Raw genomic sequence first — 17,080 nt, 5'->3', positions numbered from 1 at the left:
TCAGAAGGGTCATTTAGCCTTTGTAAATATTAACCATCAAGATTGTAGATAGCTTCATATATCATTGCACGTCCTACTACTTTCCGTCTATGTTTGGTTTTGATGGTGATGTACTAAGACTCTCAATTCCAAGATTCAATTACCATTCATTTGTCCACATCGAATCTTAGCATCTTTAGTCAAGTTATAATATTTTGGTCCTTTCATTATTTATTTCCTGTTTAAGCATGCATCGAGCAAAATACAACCCTGTGCAATAGGACACAATCATAAAGAGAGAAATATTATACCAAGCAGCAGCTACTCTTGAGTTGGACTACATTTTCTTGTACACCTGCAGAAGCACCAGCCAAAAGAAGTGCTAGGAAAAAGGGGAGAACACAGAGGGGCAAGAAAGGGCAAGAAAGGGCTTGGAAGCAAGGTGTGACCACATATTTGTTACTTCTACAGAAATGAATAATTGGAATACATGTTTTCTTTTAGAACTTCTGAATATGCACTTGCAATGCTCATATAGTACAATCCCGTAGCTTGTTGAAAGAGGCACTTGCCCACTAGCTATCATTGGCAGAACGGAAAATTCCAAAGGCTGTGACACCACCTACTACAGCTGTAAGGGCCAATGCCAAAGTTGGGAGAGGAGTTGCTAGACCTGCATTCTGTATGCACATAAGTTACATCAATATCAGCAAAGAGAAAATGCTTACCATGTATAAAAAAGATTCCATCAAAGATCCAATGCCTAGTTCTTGAGAATAACTGCGCTCTCTTCCTGGATTGGAGTTACTGAAGGGTGGAGGATGTATAAGAAAATTATCCTCAGTGTCCTTTTTAAGAAAATCTATATCCAGGAATTTCTAAGCCTCGTGTTGTCAATGGTTTGTTTAAAGGGTTTCAGAAAATGTCACCTCCAGTACACCTTTTCCTGTTGCTATTTCAATGGCCACAACGCTCACAAATCCTAGCATAGCTGCACGGCCTAACCATATGTCCACGCTGTTACTATTTTCATCAGTGGCCTGACAACGTGCTACCCCAGCTGAAGGGCCATGAAAATGTCTTGTTGGCACAAAAGAAGCCTTTAAGCTGCCTGCAAAACCCATACCTGTTCAGCATGATCCTGTTCAAATACACCGTAGATGAAGATCTCATGACTGACAAAACAAACATGACAAAACAGAAGATGAGCATAACCACAAAGATGAATTTCTTATAAATCTTTTCTCGCTTCACAGCAGCACGTCAAGGCCCCCTTTCCTTCCAAAGAAAAATTCCCCGTATGGGGCTTGGCATCAACGTCTTATCGCTTGCAGTTTTTGGCTTGATAGTAGTGTTATCACCCCTACTCAGTTTAAGGGGGGATTGTTAGCATTAGTGGGTCTTGGATTGGTAAACCTCGGAGGGTTGTCTGAGGTGGCAGTGATCAGCCCTTGGCATTTATGCATGCATGCATTGACGTGTACAAGAGCCAGGCAGTTTTCTGGAAGGCGCCTCTTGTCTTCTCCGAATTCTCAGCAGGTTGCTTGACCTTAGGCTTCAAATGAGAGTCACTTCAAGTCGTTTGTGATTGGAGCGCATGTGCTGGCCATCGACAGTCAGCCTCCATGGCGGTTCTATGAACGGTGAAGCTTACCTCTACATAAGGCTTGACCCGACTAGAGATGTTGGATGATATGCTGAGGCGTGTGTCGTCCATCAACTGAGCTGTGAGCTCATTTCAAGCTCTGTGCTCACTTCATCACGTAGAGGTCTCGGCCTGTGTGGGCCCTTATAGTTCTATGCACGACTGTGTGTTGTGATATCTTTGTGGTCATGTAGAGCAAGTATTGTCTGGTCTTTTGTGAGCTGCAACTAGCCTGGTCGGGCTGAGCAGACAAGTCATCAGACAATCCTATAGTGTCATCTCTGTTATCCCAGAAAGTCCTTTGATAGCCATAATAGAAGTCGATTTCTTTATCACATGTGAAAGCTTCTTCGTGAACTTATACATGCATTTTATTCTCTGAATTTTCCAACGCAAATTAAAAAAGAAGTAGAAGCTATAAAAATAAGTGGCAGAATTTCAACAGTAAATCATCCGACACCTTAGTTCTAACCTCACAACCAAAAGTCCATGGCCCTACTACCAAAGGAAGACATACTTAGCAAGCAAAGCAACACTTATGTTGTCGTCAGTGCCCAAGCATAAGCAGCTATACTGGGTTTCTAAAGACCCGCGGAGTCTCTTGGGAAAACCCAATGGAAGAGATGATTAACAGAAAGCCAAATCCTACAAGGATTTGTTATTCGAACAAAGCATCCAAGTGGACAAGTTAAGAATGGCAATCGCTCTAGCCCAAGATATCTAGAGGAGTAAAATATGGCAATCGCTCTAGCCCAAGATATCTAGAGGAGTAAAAGAAGCTTAGTAAGAGAAAGGAGATGTTTTCGCTGCAATAAATTTTCAGCTGCGCATCCATTTTATGAGTGCCCTATACTCTTGGATCACTTAATGTTGTAGAGAGCAAGAATCCCAAGCAAGAGGGTGAGATTTCTTCTTGAAGGAGAGAACAGGTAAAGATCAACCAACTACAAATGTAGTGGAAGCATCTCCCTTGTTCAGTCCCCTAATTTGTTTAAAATCTATGGGTTGTGAATGGTCAAAGGATTGTTATCCTTTTAGATAATGGATGTGATTACGATCGTATTAGTTAAACTCATCCATGCAAAACTACAACCATCAGATGACATGACCCTTTCGAGAGCTTTTCGAGGTCATGAGAAGCAGCATAAATCAATGGTTAAGGCATTGAATGCAGGATAAGATCATAGAGATCTGCGTAGCGGCCCCACTTCTTGAAGTGGAAATGATTTTGGAAAAACCATGGCCGTATCATTTTCTACCTGATATTAACACTCATACGCATCATGTTTCGTTCATACAACAAGGAACAAAGGTTATTATAAAGAAAGAAGAGGGTATCTTTCCTATTCAATTGATTTCTTCCACACTAGCAAAGAAGGCTATTGTAAAAGGCGTAGTTGCCATTTAATTTATGTCAGAAAACCACTTGGGTTATGTTGAGGCCATGATAAAGGCAAAGTTTCTTGAGCGCTTATGAGGCCAGGTTGATAGATGACTCTTCATTCGAGATGCCAATAAGTAGACGTTAAGATCACTCATGGGCGAGTCCTTGTAGAGCCCCTTATGGGCTTAACCTATTGAGATAGAGGAAGTTGACAAACATAGTTAATAAGTACTTAAGAAAGAGCTAATAGACAGTGGTTCACCATTCGAGCTCTTGTTCTTCCTGTCAACAAAAAGGATGGTACATGTAAAATGTGTATTGATTATAAAGCTCTCAATATGATAACGATTGTAAAACGTTACCTAATACCTAGAGTTGATGGCTTGCTAGATATACTTAAGGAATAAAAAAATTACAGTAAGTTAGATCTCAAATCTGGTTATCACCAAGTGAGAATGGAGTCTTGCATACATAAGACAGCTAAGGACTCCAACTGAACATTTTGAATTCCTAGTAATGTCTTTTGGACTCACTAAATGCTCCTACTACCTTTTGTAGAACAAGGAGAAGGATCTACCCTTAACAAGTTTGTTGTGGTATTCTTTCATGATATCCTATCTTCAGTAAGAACGAAGAGGAGCATGCTGAAAATGGGGAGAGGGTGAGAGACACATGATTGGAGACAAGAGCTGAGGCACGAACTGATGTTGATTGATTGATCTGTTCACAGCAAGTACATAGCCTCTTTTATGGCTGGGCAAGCCTTATCTTCCCGCACAGACACCTCATAGATGAGGTCACACACAAGAGAATCTAGATCCTATAATCTAGGGGAGGAATCACACCTACCACATGAGGTGGCACAAGTGGCCTCAAGACTCTTCACACTCACACAACTGTAGGACACTGCTAGGACTCTAGGACCACACATACTAGGACCACACACACTAGGACTCCGATTCCAACAAACCCCCCTTCGGAGCTAGGGTGAAAAACTATGACATCATCCAGACTGTGCATCCCAGGCAATCTGAGAGGCTAACAGCTGAGCATAATTCAGAGGTTGAACCAAGCACTCTCATGGCTTAGGTGTCAACGTGATCAGAGACTCAAATCTGAGCATGGATGCATGACCAACTCATAGGTCTAGGGAGTACACCAACATCCTGGAACTCGGCCAGGCCAAATAAGGGAAAGACATAACAACCCCCTGTCTCCTGACTAGGTACATGGAAATAAGTGGAGCCTTTTATAGGACAAGGCACACAAAAAGACAAATTATTACATCATTTTAGGGGGGACTACCCAAGGCAGAGTACCTAACACACATGACTCTAGAAAGCCCACTCTTCATCTATCACCTCATGGAGGGATAGACTAGAAACAGCAGCAATGCAGGCTTGTTCCTCACGTCCAGAAGGTGTAGCTTCATCGTCTTCGTCCTCGCTCTGCTCCGCAACCAGATTGGCATGTTCTTTGGCTTGTACCTTTGCCATTTTCTTGAAGCAACGAAGCTCATATTGCGGCTGACTCTTAGGACAGCAAGGATCTCATTGTACTTGGAAATGTCTTCAATACTTGAGAGAAGTACAGCAACTTGATCATCATCTTCAACAATGGCTCGGATGGCAAATAACTGTTGGAGAATTGACCCAAGATTGCTCAAGTGTGAAATCAAGACTCTCATCTTGTGAAATCATCAATGAGAGTAATGAAATACTTATACCCCCCAATGGCATTTGTCCTCATTGGGCCACAGACATCACTGTGTACTAGCTGCAATTTCCTTTGTGAGAGTTTTGGACAATTCTTTTGAAAAGGAAATCGATGCATCTTACCCAAAAGACAACCCTCACACACATGTTTGGAAACTGTGTGAGTCCGAGGTACATCATTTGCCATCTCTTGTGAATGTAGCTTTGCAAGAGCTCTATAATTGAGATGGCCCATTCTCTCATGCCAAAGATGACTTTCAGCAAGCTGTGAATCTGAAATAGCCAATGCTTCAATAGAAAGTGCAGCTGAATGATGATCAAGGTGATAAAGCCCTTTTTGCAAAGTGCCAATGAGAACTATGGCATTATCATCACGAAGATCATAAACTATGCATCTCTAGCCATGAAAAATTACTCTGAAACCTGAAGTAGCAATTTATCCCAAGCATCCTTTGCTGTCCTACAAGACCGGATGTGTGGAATAATGATTCTCTTGCATGATAAAGCAATGCATGAATGTGCATTTGCATCTCTTGCATCCCATCTTGACTGTTCTTAAGTTGGAAGAGCAGCAGCAGGAGTGCTAGAGGAAGAGGCATCAGGAGGAGTACCCCTTGCAGAAGAACCAGCAGTAGAAACAACCACTGTAGCATTGGCTGGCCTCAAATCAGCCCCAGAAACAATATTCCACAAATGCTTTGCAACAAGAATATGTTTCATGAGATAAGACCACATCGGATAGTTGGTGCCATCCAACTTATCATCTTCACGAAGAACTCCAGATAAATCTTGATTGTTCCCAGCCATAGCAACTGTGATACCCTGAAAAAGACCTGAAAACCCAAAAGCCTGGAGGCTATCACTGCAAAAAAAAAGCTGGCTGTCCCAAAAATGACAGCAAATATCTGCAAGTTTCAGACCCAAATGAGAGGGCAAAAGCAAATCTGACCCAAATGTGACTGTGACAGACAATGTTCACTGCAAAAACAGCAAATTTGGCAAAAGCCCCAAATTTATTGAGGGCAAATAGGCCAAAAAGAGGGCAAATGTAGAAAAGCCCCAAATTTTGCTGAAATTTTGCAACTGTGACCCAATGTCCTGCAAATCTGACTCAATATCCTGCAAAAAAAGACTCAATGTCCTGCAAATGTGACTCAATGCACTGCAATCAAGCTGTACACACAGCTCAAGTACAACGTACGGCTGTACTGTCAGCTTAAGTACTGCTGTATGGCTGTACGAACGTACGGTGTACCGCTGAAGGTACGGAGATCTGCATAGGACTTGTACTGCATGTAAGGTACGGGGATCTGCGTAGGACTTGTACTGCATGTACGGGTCTGTACGGGCAGCGCAAGTACGGATCGCGTGTACGGATCAGGTACCACTGAAGGTACGACGGCGCAGTTGTACAGCGACGCGGATGTACAATGACGTGGATGTACAGCGACCCGCGATGCAGATGTACAACGACGCGTGATTCAGTACGACGATGCAATGTACAACGACGCACAAGCACACTGAAGGTACAGTACGATATCCGCACTGGTTGTACAGAGGTCCGTACTGTTGTACGGGCAGTACGGACAAGAGGTACAGGAAGCAAAGCTGGGCTCTGATACCACTGAAGGTACGATACGGAGAGAGAGAGAGAGAGAGAGAGAGTGCAGGTACAAGACAAGTCGATTGCTGAGTAGTCACATCAAAAATTTAGATAACTTGAAAACACACAAGTACAAAGTACTTGTACCTAGACCTAGGACTAAGTGTCCTAGGTGTCACATAGGACTAAGTGTCCTATGTGGCCTAGCAGGCAGTAACACTATAAGTGCCTACACTTATGCCTACAAGGCACATACCATGGCCTATAGGGCATCACTAGAACCACCAGAAGATGGCCTACAAACCCCCCTCCATGGGATGGGCTGAAGTACTCTGGAAACGTCTCAAATACCTGGTAGTTTCTGGTCATGGTGGCACATGTGCCATGTGGCAATCTTTAAACCCAACTTGGTTAACCCAAGGTTTACACAAATCTTACCATGGTTCAACTAACCCAAGCAGCTGAACCTAACCTCAGTTAGCTTTGACCACCTTATCTGCCACGTGTCTCTTTTGTGAACCTTAGAGAAGAAAGGTCTGAGGCGATGACGGCGACGATGCGGCCTGCTGATTGGAGAAGAGACGAGCTACGATGTGGAGCCGTGAAGATAGAAGCAGGTCGTGTGGAGATTTGCTGCGTAGCTCGTTTTTTTAAATTTCCCGCAGCTGTCAGTACTGCAAGGCAGAGTGTACAGGCTGTACGGCCTATGTGGACGGAATCCGTACACCCGTACAGAAATGTATGGCACGAATGTATGGATCTGAGGCGCAGTCAATGTAAGGAACCTGTACAAGGTACGGACGTCTGGCAGATGTACGGCAAGCTGGTACGGATGGTGCAGATATATAGAACGACCTGTCAGCTGCAAATGTACAGCGAGCTGAGACGAATGGCGCCTGCTATACGATGACCTACAACAATATAATGACCTGCAACAGTATGGCGACCAGTAGATGTAATGCGACAGAAATCCGTACAGTCGTACGGACTAGTAGGAACGTGGGCTGGAGCTCAAGCTTGCGGGCAAGAAGCAGTACCAGAAGCAACCTGCTCTGATACCAAATGTGAGAGAAGAGGGAGAAGAATGCAAGAGTGAGAGCAAGAGTAAGCAAAACATCCGAATAGATGAGTAGTAAAATACAAGAGAGTGTGAGGTTTTGTCTAAGTGACAAGACCTTATCCTATCCACTAACCGTAGTTAGGGATTTATCTGTGGTTAGGGGGAAAAACCTCAGTGAGGGAAAAGTGCCCCTAACCTACTTATTACATTACATTGGCCACTGCCTAGAATATACCAATAATTCTAACAAAAAATTCTGATTTTGCCCACCTTTCTGAACAACCGTCAATTAAATGGCCCCAATTATGGTGTCTGGCAGGTCATGATGGAGTTTGTGCTTCACTCATATCGTTTAGCAGACTTCATATTGGTGGGAGTTGACAAGCCTGATCCCCTTGTGTCCAACCTTGGGAACCCAAACTGCTCCACCGTGGCTTGTGACTTTGGGAACTAGGATTGGACCACCAAGGAGAGTTGTAGATGAATAGGTGTCACTATCACGGCGTACGACAAATGGGTCAGACTGTGTGTCATCATGCGCCCTAGTGTAGGGGTGCATGTGACATTCCCTCCTACTTAAATTCTGGATTATGATAGTTGCTAAGGGACTAATCTTACACTCTGCAGGGCGTGATATTCATGAGCCTATTAACGTTCTCTATCCATGTATGATCCTATACTGCATCTTCACTGACTATAGCACTTAGTTCTTGTTTAAAGATGGTTGTTATGTGCCAAAAGTCCGTCCAGACGTTACCTTGCTTGTCCTCCACCCGATCAATTGTCTCCCTTTGGTGATTCTTTTTCACTGACTGAAAAAAGGTTTTAGAGGGGCAATCATCGAATGTCAACCATAATTGCCGACTCTTGATAGAGCCTATCAGAGTGCCATACCACCCAAGGATCAGGAGTTCGTAGTAGTAGCGTGGTGGGAATCGGGATGAGTGGCCTCAGCAGTTCGCCTTCCAGTCTTCATGGCAGTACCGGTTCTCAAGAGTCTTTATTGAGCCGCCGTGTCATCATAATAGAAAATTCGTTCCTCAACCTTTGGAGCCGTACTAGATCAGTCCCAATGGCAGACTGTTATTCCTCAGTTCATTGGGAGGACAATCAAGTTTCAAGTAGCAGTTGGTGGTCAATAAGATCACATTTTCTTTGCAGATTCACTTACCGCAGGAACTTACTAGCAAGACCTTTTACGAGGGCTGAACTAGAAGACGCCTTGAGTTTGATGACTAAGGACAAATGTCCACGACTGGATGGTTTGAATGTGGAGTTCTTTAAGGCCTATTGGGATATGCTTGGACAGGATTTGGCTGACATGGCCAATGCAGCTCTAGACAATGGAACCCTGTCAGAGGATGTCAACTCAGGGTTGATGAAGTTATTCCTGAAAAGGCAAGGTAGACTCAGGGTTGGGGACTAGAGGCCAATTACAATGCTAAATACCTCCTATAAAGTCATTGCTAAGGCACTGGCCATCCGAATTAGAGAATTGTGCAATTAGGTTGTGGACTTCGAACAAAAATGGGTTTGTGAAGGGCAGGTACATCTATGAAAACATTCTAAATGTAGCAGCCTCAATGGATCATGCTTGTAGCACGGGGTAGAAGGTTCTCCTTTTTGGGCTGGATCTTGACAAAGCGTATGACAGGGCTCATTGGGATTACATTTTGGCAGTCTTGGAGAAGGTTGGCTTCTGGGAAGGCTTCATAAGAACAATAGTAAGTGGGAAATGAGGCAAAGCGCAGCATGGTAGAAGGCAAGGCTCAAGGAGATTTAGAAGAATGCGCGGTTGGGAAGGCTAAATTCATACTATGGAAGATTGTTAACCAATGGTTTCTTGTCAAGGCCAAGCTAGCAAAGATTCTCAAAAATTCTCTCAAGAAATAAAGACCTTCGGGGGGGTGCAGCCCAAGGCTCACGGAGATTTGGAAGAATGCGCGGTTGGGAAGGCTAAATTCATACTATGGAAGATTGTTAACCAATCGTTTCCTGTCAAGGCCAAGCTAGCAAAGATACTCAAAAATTCTCTCAAGAAATAAAGACCTTCAAGGGGGTCCAGCCCGACGTTTGTCTTGGGCCCTAATGTGTGCAGAGTGAGGAAGAGAGAAAGACTGATTGTTGAACCAATTAAATGGGGCTTCAGTTTTCAGCAAGATAGACTTAAAAAGTGGTTATCACCAAGTGAGGATACAACCACAGGATGTGCATAAGACAGCGTTTCGCACTACTTTTGGGCTGTATGAGTATCTCGTGATGCTTTTGGATTGTCAAATGCCCCGGCTACTTTCAATAGAATGGATCGTATCTTCCGACCTTATAGACAGTTCACAGGAACCTTCTTCGATGACATCATTGTTTTCTCTAAGTCCGAAGAAGAGCACAAGGAACATCTTGCTACAGTTTTCCAAGAGCTACGAAATCACTAGCTCTATGCAAATAGCAAGAAGAGGGAATTCTTTCTAGAAGAGATCCATTATTTGGGGGATATAATATCCAACGATGGGATACGGATGGATCCGGCAAATATCCAAGCCATTCAAGAATGGCCAGAGCTGAAGACTATGCATGAAGTCCGAAGTTTCCTAGGCCTATGTTCTTACTACGGAAGATTTACCAGGCATTTAGCAGATATAGCCGCTCCACTTCACGACCTTACCAAGAAAAATGCAGCTTTCAGATGGGGAATTCCACAGAAGAAAGCATTCACTACACTCAAAGAGAAGCTGACCGCAGAGCCAATTCTGATAGTTCTTGATTTGTATCAATCGTTTGATGTGGATTGTGATGCCTGTGGGGAGTGTGTTGGGGCTGCATTGCATCAAAATGGTCATGTAGCCGCCTATGAGAGCAAAAGATGTGATGCCTGTGGGGAGTGTGTTGGGGCTGCATTGCATCAGAATGGTCATGTAGCCGCCTATGAGAGCGAAAGACTCCAAGACGCAAAGAGATATTTGGGAATCTATCAGAAAGAGTTGATGTCTGTAATTCATGCCATCCATACATGGACGCGTTATCTTTTAGGTGCAGACTTTACAGTTAAGATAGATCACCAAAGTCTGAGATATTTCTTGACTCGGACAAAGCTCTCCGAGAAGCACATGAAATGGGCAAACATATTTTTTTGTAAGACTAGAATATGTCCAATCATACAAATTTAGATTTTTTATTGTTCTAAAGACCAAAAATCCACACAGAAAATAAAAGAGAAAACCAAAGAGAAGAAAAAATAGAGGTAAACAAAAACTTTGATGAAAAACGAAAGGAAGACATACTTGGCAAGCAAAGCAACACTTGTGTCGTCATCAGTGCCCAAGCATAAGCAGCTATACTGGATTTCTAAAGACCCACGGAGTCTCTTGGGCAAACCCGGTGCTTACTTAAATACGTCCAAAATATTAAAAAAACAAGAAATAAAGAAGAAAGGAAGAAGGTGACTAAGCAAAAATAAAGAAGCAAGTTAAGAAACAAAACCTTCCAAAAAACAGGAATAAAATCTCTCTCTCTCTCTCTCTCTCTAACTGATGTTATTCATATCACTCTTACATAATCCTTGAATGTAGTTATGTTATGCTATTATAATAATCTGGGGCTGAGTTATTGTACTCCCCCACAGACTCTTAGTCTCTAACTAATGCTGTAGTTTTTTGGTTTGTGTATTTTGTCCCATAGACCGGTACGGTGCTTTGGCCGGACTAGAGTGACAGTGCTTCCACGCGCACTTCCAAGATCCACCGACGAAGTGTTGGCTTTTCAACACTCTAGTGAGGCCAATTGCCATGTATGCGGCACCTTTTTAGGGGTGTGATCTTTCAGCAGTAGAATGGAGGAGATTTGAGCGGCTATAGGTGATTATGGGCTCTAGGATGATTCGGAGTAAGCCCTCGGTTCCCCATCAGATAGTACAGGTAGAGTTTGCCATGACCCCTCTCCAGGTTGATGCCATTTTTTAGACAGTGACTTTCCTCCACAAAGTTTAGGACCTACCTTGCAAGGGACTTCCGAGGCTGGCACTAGAGTCCTCCATACGACTAAGAAAGAGTGGAGTAGGTACAGCATGGATTGCACGCATCACCGCATGGTTTGCCAGTCACGGCATTCAAATGGATGAACCGCCCGAGTTGATCCCACGGGATGAGATTAACCACATCATACACTTAGATCTCCTCCACGTCCACACATCTCGCACTTGGGGGAGGGACCAGGAGTTCCCCACCAAGACCCAGCTCTACTATGACTATTTTCTCAAGAGTATCAGCTCATCATCAGACCTCAGTATCTCGAGGACAGAGAAGTCTCACACGCACTGAGGATTGCCATCGGACAGATGCGGATCTCGTCTTATCAGTTGAGGATCGAGGCAAAGAGAGCTGCACGCATACCCAGAGAGCAACGGACTTGCAAGTTGTACACGATGGGGGCAATCGAGACAGAGGAGCACTATCTATGTGTCTACCCAACCTACTATGAGATCCGATGGTGCTACCACTGCCTTTTTTTAGGAGGGGCACGACTTTGACCCACTCTCACGAATGATCCACTTCCAGGACCAGATTTGTATTGGGCTCTACCTGATGGAGATGCGACGACACAGGGAGACACTACTACGACACATCAGAGAGCAGCAAAATGGGACCGCTACACCACAAGGTACTGAGGTCCGAGGGCACTACCACTGACTTTTTCAGGAGGGGCACGGCTTTGACCCACTCTCATGAATGATCCACTTCCAGGACCATATCTGTATTGGGCTCTACCCGATGGAGATGCGACGACACAGGGACACACTACTACGACATATCAGAGAGCAACAGAATGGGACCACTGCACCACAAGGTACTGAGGTAGACCGAGCGCAGAAACAGGTCACGGATTTCTATGCATTTGACTTGGCACCAGGGCACTCTAGGGTAGAGGAGGAGCTAGCCGACATCCGAGATATATGGATCGGTGGAGAGAGCCGACATAGCATTGCTAGGCAAGGGACACGAAGACTGTACACGGCGCGACAGGCGACCAGAGCACACACGATCTGTACTGGGCTCTACCTGATGGAGATGTGACAACACAGGGAGACACTACTACGACATATCAGAGAGCAGCAGAATGGGACCACTGCACCACAAGGTATTGAGGTAAACCGAGCACAGAAATAGGTCATGGATTTCTATGCATTTGACTTAGCTCCAGGGCACTTTGGGGTAGAGGAGGAGCAGCTAGTCCACATCAGAGATATATGGATCGATGGAGAGAGCCAACACAGCATTGCTAGGCGAGGGACACGAAGACCGTACACGGCGCAACAGGCGACCAGAGCACACATGATCGAGGTTCGACCTATTTCAGCTCTCCTTAGGAGAGATCGACCGAAGCGAGGCGTCACCCTTGCCATAGCCCATCGGATCCAGAGATCGGGGAGACCACGTACTCTACCACTACGGGGGGACTATAGCTCTAAGCACTTGATTTTTTCATGCCACCCTCATGCTATTTTGCTACTTTTTTGCTATTTTGTACTAGTATAGTATTTTAGTACTCAGCAAGGGCCTTAGTGGCCCTTTGCCCCAGCCCACAATGGTCTATATGAGTTACTTGATTCCATACTTTGTCCTTTGCCCCAGCCCACAATGGTCTATATGAGTTACTTGATTCCATACTTTGTCCCATAGGCCTGCGAGGCCTCCTACGGATGTTAATCTCTCTCTCTCTCTCTCTCTCTCTCTCTCTCTCTCTCTCTCTCTCTTATTTAAAACATAAAAAGATAAAAGGACCCTTTACACTTATGTATCGCTTCCTACAAAGAGGCAAAATTACATTCCTAACTTAGAAAGAACAAGCATACGCAATCAAACTCTCTTTTGAAACTAAAAGAAAAATGGGCTATTCAGCTCCTCGCTTTTTGTTTTCAGCTTATGAAAACAAACCATACCTAAGGCCAATACATTATAGATAAAAGACTTCATGAAATGGGCAAGCATGCTGTCAATGTATCATTTTCATAGTGTCCATACTCCGGAAGCTCATAACAGAGTAGCAGATGCCTTGTCTCGAAGACCCCAGGTGAACAATGTGACTATTGCTTATCATAGGGATCTAGAAGACATGAGGGAGCAATACGCTAATGATGCAGATTTTGGTGAGATTTTACAGCAAGTGCAAGAGGGGCAGTCCACCAGTCACTATTCCCTGAAAGATGGGTATCTAATGAAAGATGATTAGGCGCCTATGCGTCACCCAAGAGATGAGGAAAAAGATTTTGGCAGAATGCCATGTACCTCCCTATGCTGGGCATAGAGAAATTACAGCAACAACTCAAGCATTAGAGAGGTATTTCATTTGACCAGCGATGCGGAAAAAATATACATCAGTTTGTTAAGGCATGCATATCCTGTCAAAAGGTCAAATATGATAGACGGAAGGCACCGGCCTACTTATGCCTCTTCCCGTGCCTTAGGCACCATGGGAAAGTATCGCAATGGACTTTATTTTTAATTTGCCAAGATCAAAGTCGGGGAATGATGGTATTTGGACTATCATTGATAGATTCAGCATTTTCATTCCAATTCGCAAAACTATAAAGGCAGATCATATGGCTAAGCTTTTCATGGCACAGATCTTTAAACACCATGGTATGCCTAAGTCCATTGTTAGTGACCGAGATCCCAGAATGACCAGTCTATTCTGGAGAGCTCTTTTCGATAATATGGGAACGAATCTAAATTTTTCTTCTACTTTCCATCCCTAGACAGATGGTCAAAGTGAGGTAGGCAATTCTACACTGTTAGATTTTACAAAAATGCTACGTGGCTGACCAAAGTTCAAACTGGGAAAAGTACCTACCACTAGTGGAGTTTGCATATAACAATACAGTTCACAGCTCCATAGGGAAAGCCGCCTTTGAGGTCATCTATGGGAAGGTGATTCTACCACCTATCCTGAGGACCAAAGATGAAATATACGTATCCTAGAGGACACTCGTAACTTGCCCTCTACTCTAGCTGCGAGTTGGGTTTATCTAAGGGCGGCTGTAATCATGGGCATGTGGGAAATGATAAACGGGAACTCCTTTCGTCATAGGGTGTAGTTGGGCTTTAGGCTTCCTGTGATTGCTGCGTGGGTCAAGTCTTTCTTAGGACTTCGCTAAAGTAGTGGAAAATCGTGACCCAGTGGTAAGCCATGCCTTATTGGCAATTGAGACGAATTTTCCCGTGGGTGAGTGTTTTTAGGCTGCGTGCAGCGTAGGCCATGGGTGTCTAACCCTAGTTGGCCAAATTTTGTACATAGGTCCAGTTTTGGTAGGGCTGACCACCCTCCTAATATAAATTATCCTTCTTCTTTTTTTTAATAAAGATTTACTTTTGTGGCATGTGAAATGTCCAACGAAACCATGGTTAAGGACATGATCCGAACCAGCTATCTCAATGATCACTATAATACTATCTAGTATGTAATGTCAAATGTGCATCTAATACAGAATATTCTGACCTATCACAGCATACTAATAATAAGATATATATAATATTATATAGATATAGATGTGTGTGTGTGTGTGTGTGTGTGTGTGTACGTACATACATACGTAGGTATGTATGTATGCATGCATGTATGTATGTATATGCATGGGGGTGTGTGGATTTCACCCCCCCCCCCAAAAAAGTGTGCATGTGTCCGTGTCTGTGTGTGTACACATACACACGTTTTGGGGTGAAATCACACACACACACAATATATTTTATAAAAAGACGTTTCTAACATTTCTTAAGTTTTAGATCTTCAGGTATTCGACCCTAAAACGATTCTAACGTTTCGTACCTGACGTTTCTGACAATAATGCATAAGATGCAAGTTACAAATTTTACGGTGCACTTGAGTTTTGAATGCATGATGTCAAGCTATTTTTCTTCATAATGAAGACAATTAGGAGCCATAGCCAAGGAAACAAATGAGGCATTTAGCATATGCGCCTTCAACGTATTTTGTAAAGATGGAATTTTTCCTAAAGCTTGAATTTAGCACATGCACCTTCAAGGTATTTCCTCTAGCTAGATTTCTGTCCCTGCCCCTTAGCACATGCACCTTCAAAGTATTTCTTCTAGCTAGATTTCTGTCCCTGCCCCTTTTGTGAGTTCTCACCAAAAGAAACAGAGGTGTAAAATGCACCAAGCGTGCACACCGCATCAACCTGAACTATCTAGGATGTGCCTATATGGCACAAATGATATATAGACACTGAAAACCTGCCTTGGGAAAGCTATTTCAACAGATCCAACATGAACATTGCAGAAGAAGACTGCGCAGTGTAGAAACAAGAAGAGTGAAGAAAAAACAGGCTGCAAGGAGTATTCACCCCACCATTATAGATCTTAATTTTACTATTTTTTAAAAAGAGAAGTGAGCCACAGACAGCCTGGAACTCTAGAGAAATAACCCTCAGTATTTTGGAAAAGACAAGATAGAATTCAGGAAACAGGATCACTAGCATTACCGGAGATTGTTGTGTTGCCAAAAATCTGACAAGAGACAAAACTGGTTTTCCCATCGAGAATTGTTCCCCTTATTGATGGTGTTGATATGAAGACTGCAGGTCTCTCACAAACAGTCTGCACCCTCCCAGAAATTAAACCTGCAAATAACAATTGATCTGCATAAGCTACAATAAATGGACCAAAAAAAGTTCTCTATGCAGACACCCTTTTCCCCCTCACTGCTCGCCACCCCAATCTCTGCAGTTTTCCCTTGCAGCAATAGCGCAATGTACTACTTTTCTTTCTCGTCACAGGCATCAGCCTTGGTTAGGGGTGCCCATTTCAGTGGCCCCACCCTTAGGTTTCATTGTATCTGTCTTCTTTTCAGTTTAATAGACCCTTTGGCCTTTCGAGGGGGTCCGACACAGAGAGTACTTACTCAAGCGACGGGGCTTGGCCACATCATCAGACACCTCTCAGAGCAGGATCACAAAGTTCTTCCCATCGAGTGACATTGATCGTCCAATCTCTAGCCACAGACGTGACAGAGACCCCGACCCGACGACTGCAGCACGACACACGAGACATCGAGGGGACACACAGATCACTCTAGGGGACCGAGCTAACACCTATGGATGAGGAGGGATTTCGAGGGATACATCCTTTACATCCTTGAGGGATCCTTCATAACAAGGTTTAAGTAGAGTATCTCAACAAATCCATGGGCCTATCAGACGATAAAAATTCCTTGTGCTGCAAATGCAAACACTCATCAATCAAATAAGTATACAAACACTCATCAATCAAATAAGTATACCTAGAAAAAATCCTGTAAGAGCACTCCCACCTTTTGCAAAAATTGACATACAACCTGCATGGTTCAGGATATAAGCCCTTTGATGGGTCACTTTCCATGAGGCACAACCCTTCATAAGAGCTATAATCAAGAGTCGCAACTCTTCCAGCAAGGGTAACCTTATGAAGAGGGCACTTCTATTTATTATTAAGTAGTAATGCACCCTCTGATCAAGGGTTATACCCTTCACAAGAGGTAGACACCCTTCAGAGCGCATAGCTTTCATGTGTAGCTCTTCATTCTATGTATAAGAGAGGCCTTAGAATCACCCACTTCAGACATTATATGCAATATACAGTCATGTGTTTGCACACAAAAGAAATGGAGAGAAGCGGTGGTAAATTTTTCACCCACCACCACAAATGCTTCC

The 17,080-nt window shown here is 43.7% G+C and overlaps 1 protein-coding gene across 2 annotated transcripts in view; it reads right to left on the bottom strand.

Annotated features, from left to right (window-relative positions):
• Nucleotides 1-269: 269 nt before the first annotated feature.
• The window catches only part of SEP1 (stress enhanced protein 1), a 32,735-nt gene continuing 15,924 nt past the window's right edge, over nt 270-17,080 (bottom strand). The window contains exons 2-4 of one of the 2 annotated variants that reach the window (XM_087384038.1): nt 15,875-16,012; nt 909-1,105; nt 270-659 (exon numbers count right to left, since the gene is read on the bottom strand). In XM_087384038.1, the coding sequence (XP_087240164.1) occupies nt 555-659; nt 909-1,105; nt 15,875-16,012 (440 nt within the window). In that variant the 3' untranslated portion in view covers nt 270-554. The remainder of the gene's footprint in view (nt 660-908; nt 1,106-15,874; nt 16,013-17,080) is intronic. The other variant, XM_087384039.1, reaches the window with a different exon arrangement.

The sequence above is a fragment of the Dipteris shenzhenensis genome, chromosome 13, assembly GCF_047967505.1.
Source record: "Dipteris shenzhenensis isolate YYH24624 ecotype China chromosome 13, Dip_SZ_1.0, whole genome shotgun sequence".
NCBI classification, from domain to species: domain Eukaryota; kingdom Viridiplantae; phylum Streptophyta; class Polypodiopsida; order Gleicheniales; family Dipteridaceae; genus Dipteris; species Dipteris shenzhenensis.
The sequence above is the reverse complement of the archived record's forward strand: the minus strand, read 5'-3'. Positions and strand labels throughout refer to the sequence as shown.